General features: G+C 35.4%; 1 protein-coding gene across 1 annotated transcript in view; it reads left to right on the forward strand.

The window, feature by feature from the left end:
* Dhx15 (DEAH-box helicase 15) overlaps positions 1-4862 on the forward strand; it is a 41359-nt gene extending 36497 nt beyond the window's left edge. The window contains exons 12-14 of the mRNA XM_038323029.2: positions 318-508; positions 2896-3065; positions 4298-4862. Of these exons, the coding sequence (XP_038178957.1) occupies positions 318-508; positions 2896-3065; positions 4298-4415 (479 nt within the window). The 3' untranslated portion in view covers positions 4416-4862. The remainder of the gene's footprint in view (positions 1-317; positions 509-2895; positions 3066-4297) is intronic.
* Positions 4863-6000: the final 1138 nt, after the last annotated feature.

The raw sequence follows: 6000 nt of genomic DNA on the forward strand, positions 1-6000 counted from the left end.
TGTGTGTGTGTGTGTGTGTGTGTGTGTGTGTGTGTGTGTGTGTTCGTCGGTGGTTGAATGCAAGTGTCCTAGGAAACCAGAGGCTTCAGATACCCCTGGAGCCAGAGCTACAGGTGTCCCACTGTGAGCTGCCCAACATGGGTGCTTAGGAACCAACCTCTTGTCCTCTGCTAAGACGGTATACACTCTTAGCCACTTAGTCATGTCTCCAGCACTATAGCTTTTTTTTTTTTTTTAATAAAAAGTTGCCTTTCAGAATTTTCTACTGTGTGGATGATTCATGGTTCCCTTTTTTGTCCTTCTGCCCAACTTTTTAGATCATGAATCTGTTCAGTGGTGTTATGACAACTTCATTAACTACCGGTCGCTGATGTCTGCAGACAATGTACGCCAGCAGCTATCAAGAATTATGGACAGATTTAATTTGCCCCGTCGAAGTACTGATTTCACAAGCAGGGACTATTATATTAATATAAGAAAAGCATTGGTTACTGGGTATTTTATGCAGGTAAGTAGTTAGATCAGGATTTTATAATTAAATGTTCATGTACTTTTTGCTTTTTTAGTAAACTTAATGGTTTGGTTTGACTTGAAGAATAATATATAAATTGATTCTAAATGTTGCCTAGTTTCTTCAAATGAGTGAGTATGAGCAGAATCATGTCTAGTGTATAATAAGTTAATACTTTGATTAGCAAAGTTAGAAGACTTATTTGTTTGGATATAATTTTAGAAGTACTTATTTTTGTTACTGGAGTCTTTGTAATAACAAATGGATACTTTGGCCATTTTCAGATACAGATGGGAGTTTCAGCTCTTGATTTTGGATACTTTAAGGTTTCTCAAAATCTTGGTCTTAGTTGGAAATGTATTATCCTAAGACCACCAAAATGAAATTTAAGTGCATGAATCTATAAGTCGATTTTCCTCTCTAATTTAATGTTTTATGGGTGACTATTTTGCCTTAATCTGTCTCTCTCTACCTCTCCTCCCCTTCTCTCTCTCCCCCCTCCTCTCTCTGCATACACATATACATATTTGTTTTTGTATGTGTATGCACATTATATACAGATATATATGTGTATATTGATACCTTGTGGGTGCTGGGAATTGGGCCTGGATCCTCTGGAAGCTAGTTCTCTTAATCATTGAGCCACCTCTCAAGCTCCTGTGTCTCCACATCTAAATAACTATATAGTTCTACACAATTCCCATTGGGGTGTTGCAAAGTCCAGTGTCATTTGATTTAAACTATTCTTATAAGTTACTTAATTTAAATTTACTATATTAAAAATTATTGAAAGTGGAATTTTGAGGAAAAATCAGATGAATACCCTGAGCATTTTTTTTAACGTTTTATCTTGTATGGGTGTTTTGCCTGAATGTATGTGTGAAACAGTTGCATACCTGGTGCAGATAGACGTATCAGATCATCTGAAACTGGGGTTAAAGTGGGTTGTGAACCACCATGTGGTTGCTGGGGATGGAACCGAAGTCCTTTGGATGAGCAGCCAAGTGCTCTTACCTGCTAAGCCACCTCTCCAATGCCTGAAAATATTTTAAAGGTTAAAGTAAACCAAAGTGATACTTTAAAAAAAAAAAAAAAAAAACCTTTGGTATAAGTTCAAAATCCATTGTTAGAATTGAAATTGGTTTTTTAAACCATCCCCTCTCGCTCATGCTTATTTAGTCTCCCTATCATTGGATATTTCTTAAACTAAATATATCAGTCTCAAAGTCTGCTCATTAGCTAAAAGGAACCTGATGCATTTGGTTCCATCATCTAAAGTCAAAGATATTCTGTGAAGTTGCTGTCTTTGAATCAAAGTAACAGAAAAAGTGGGTTGGTGGATTTGTGAGAAAGGGTCTCATGAAAGGGTGACTCTTAACTCCAGTAGACCTTTACTCCCTAGGGGTGGAGATTGCAGATGTGTGTGGTCTCTAACTTATTGTAGTATGAAGTGAATAATACAGTAAGGAATCAGTGTTTTTTTTCTCCAGACTTAATTATATTCTTAATATTTAATTTAATATGTAGTCTTTTATTGATATTTCTTAAATTTGCTTTTGTTATTACACACACAGATAAAGCTGTGCTTAAGTACTTAGTATCAGCTGGAGAGATATCTCAGTGGTTAAGAGCACACTGGCTGTTCTTTCAGGGTTCCTGAGTTCAGTTCCCTGCAACCACATGGAGACTCATAGCCCTCAATTTCTGATGCTTTCTTTTGGCATAAAGACATACATGCAGATAGGTGTGTTTGTGTGTGTGTGTGTGTGTGTGTGTGTGTGAATCTTACAAAGAAACTAGTTTTTCAGCTCCTATTTTAGCATCAGCAAATGTTAACTGGCACCTAGTAGTATGCGTATAGTATAAATATTTACTAAATGACATTGATTCACATTATCTAGAGTTCTAGAATTGGAAAAGGCAAAACATTCTTGTCATCATTATTTGGTAGATACTGCCGTGTATTATTAGCAAAAGAAATATAGGAAAGAATTATGTGATCTCTTTTTTTTACAGTTTTCTTTTCTTTGTAGGCTGCTTTTGTGTTTGCTTAGGTTTCTTTTCTTTAGTTATGAGTGTGGTACTTGTTTATTCTGTCCAGACAGTAGATAATAGTCTGTGGTTAAGAGTACTGACTACTCAGCCGATGGACTTGGGTTCAATTGGTAGTGCCCACAGCGTGTAACTAAAATAGTCTATGACTCCATTTCCAAGGGGGTCCAGCACCCTCTTCTGACCTCCTCGGGCAGCCACACATGTGGTATACTGATAAATATTCCGTTAAAACATGCGTGTGTTTGTGAAATACCAGAAAAGATCATTTTTTCTTGTAAATACCTCATACTGTTTTTTAGCTGTTTCACTAGTTACTGTTTTGGTTTCAGGTGGCACATTTAGAACGAACAGGGCATTACTTAACTGTGAAAGATAACCAGGTGGTCCAGTTGCATCCCTCTACTGTGCTTGATCACAAGCCTGAATGGGTGCTTTACAATGAGTTTGTGCTGACAACAAAGAATTACATCCGGACATGTACAGACATCAAGCCAGAATGGTAAGCATGCTGTTTGTTTTCAGGTTCAAGTTTAGTATTGTGCTGTGGATAGAATTTTACTGTGGGTGTATTAAATCTAGCCTTCTCTGCTCATTGTATATCTTGATCCTCTTAGCTAGATGTGCATATTCCTATGTATAGATCTTGGATTTGTATAATATGGTGGAATTTTAATCAGTTTTTTGTTTGTTTTGGTGAGAGGACAGTGGGAATTTTGGTGTGGGCAGGGACTTGAATAGTATCAGGACTTTCTTTGCCATTTTGTAGTCTGTGGTTACAGATGTTTGTCTTTGATATTTTGGTTTTTTTTTATTTTCAGAGAGAGTAGGTATTTATTTAGTGGGTTATAGAAGGGAAGGGGGAATAGCAGAGAGAGGTAGAGAGAGAAAGAAAGAGAAACAGAAGGGAGAGGAGCCACTGCCAGCTACCTCTTCGGGAGAGAGATGGAAAGGATGTTTTTGTTATTTTAACTGTTTTATTTGTCCTTAATTATTCATTAAAATGTTGGTATTTTTGGACTTAGGTAAAGATAATAATTACATCAAGTTGTATGTTAGCTAGCAATAATTTCTAAACATTGTAATTATGCCTGACTATTTAGCAAAATTCCACTTTTGTGATTCTTCCCCACCAGTCCATCCACCATTTTATAAGTTATGGAAATGTCAGCTAAGAGTGAACTGGAAGGCATTTATGTTAGTGGTATCAGTATTTTGCAGCTTCCATCTTTGTCACTGGTTATGACTTTTGATAATAAAATGCAGAAAATAACCATTTTATCCAATGTTTTGCTGAGGGGGCAAATGTATAGTGGCCTTTATAAGCCATACAGCTTTATGTTTGTAGTTTAGAAAACATTGAGAATGAGAAAATAAAGTCATTTGACTATCAAAATGGTTAATGGAACGTGTCTCATTTTTATAATCTTTAAAACACAGGTTAAAGGAGTATGGTCAAATGAGACACTTCATAGCTTTGTATTTTCATATTATGTAATATTTAAATAAATACTTTGAAAATTCTGATATTTTTCCAAAATTGATAAGTTCAACAGAAAATTAGTATTCTTGCTAAAATTAATTTCTAAGAGTGATGTTTGTAAAGATGTGGGCTCATATTTATTATTGTTCTGCCTTAATTCAGCAATGAGATGATTGAATTTATAACTTATTAGTAACCCCAGTGCTTACTTAAAATCCTGATTTCCTAACTTCCACCCCCTTTCTGGACAGGTTGGTGAAAATTGCCCCTCAATATTATGACATGAGCAATTTCCCACAGTGTGAAGCAAAGAGACAGTTGGACCGCATTATTGCAAAACTTCAGTCCAAGGAATATTCACAGTACTGAATTCAATGCTTAGAACTGAAGTTATTCAGAGGACAGCTTTAAAAGATGAATGAAGTCAAGTTCAAGTTGTGCTCTTCATGGTGGTTCAATAATGGCCTTTATTTGAAAGCTTTTTAATTTTTTCTTTACAGTAAATATTCCATTCTGATTCATAAATTAAACATTTATGCCTCCCTTTTGTGTTGACACTGTAGCTCATACTGGAAAAGTCGATCAATGTTTTGCAGTTTATTGAAAGTAGTTCTATATATAACAATGTTACAAGCATTTCTTTAGAAATGGTTGAAAATGCTTCTAAAATGTGATTATCGACCATGGTATGCATGATCGTTGTAATTGTTGACATTCCTTTTAGAAGTTGTGAAATGTTACAACTTGTGCTTATGTAGACACAATCTTCTGTCTCCGTACAGAGGCACTGACTTCAATAAAGTCTATTTATACTAATCTTGGCCAAGTTCTTTGGTATCTTTTATTCTAGATTCTAAGTATAGCAGCTGCTTTTCCCAAGGGTTAGGTTTTTTCTTTTCTCATTGTAATCATATTGTTACTACATATTTAGCATTTTTTAAAAGGTGTGCTCCTTTGGTACAGTAGTCATTAAAGCCAAGTTTTAAACAGCATAATGTAGTGCTTTGTCAGGTTAATCAGTATGTGATCTAATGGGATAAAGTGTGTAATATTTTTTGAAATTGGATCCCCAGAGACAGAATAATGAAAGAATGGCTTTCTCCTCATTCTTCTTAAAGTTCATTTCATAAGGCTGATAATTTATTACCTTGTTAAATGCATTTTTGTCAGATCTTCCTGTACTCAGACGAACAGTTTAAGTACTCCAGACTCTAGCATATGTTTATTTGTGCTGGGTAGGAAGGAACAGTACTATGGATCACCATTAGTTTACTAAATATTGGATGTTGGAAGCTTTTCCTAGTATAATATGTATAGTATGTTATAGTAAAAATTTGACCTTCCTATTAACAGGCAATAGACAAACTAAAATCATTTTGAAATCAAAATGATATGCTTGATATGGCCAGTCAAATGTAATGCAATAAATTTTTTAACTTATAGACTATTATTATTACTGTTATTATTAAAATCGGGTGCCCCTTTCTCTTCTGTTTTCTTTTGAGACGGGTCTCACTATGAAATCCTGGCTAACTTTGAACTCATTGTGTAGACCAGGTTGACCTCAGAAATCAATGTTTCTCCTGCCTCTGCCATTTTTTTTAATATGAAAGAAATGTATCGTTGGGTTCTGTTGGTGTTTTAGTTTCGGGCAATTTGATCCTTTTTAGTGTGCCTCATTTTTAAATGACATCCTGTGGTTCAGGATATCTAGAAACCATATCAGAGAGATGAGGGGAAAACAAAACTGACTCATTGGCCTCAACGATAAGAGAAAGTGAGAGTTACCTGCAAAGAACTACATGGCAATCCTTTCTTGTTTTACTATGTCTTAAGAAAATGTGGATGCATTGGCCACTGATTCTGGTCAGTGAGCTGTGCATATCCGTTTGTTGATCCATCTTTATCTCCCCTGTGTTCTTGGGTTACAGATGAGTGCCACAATGTTCTGTTT

This window comes from Arvicola amphibius, chromosome 1 (assembly GCF_903992535.2).
Source record: "Arvicola amphibius chromosome 1, mArvAmp1.2, whole genome shotgun sequence".
NCBI classification, from domain to species: domain Eukaryota; kingdom Metazoa; phylum Chordata; class Mammalia; order Rodentia; family Cricetidae; genus Arvicola; species Arvicola amphibius.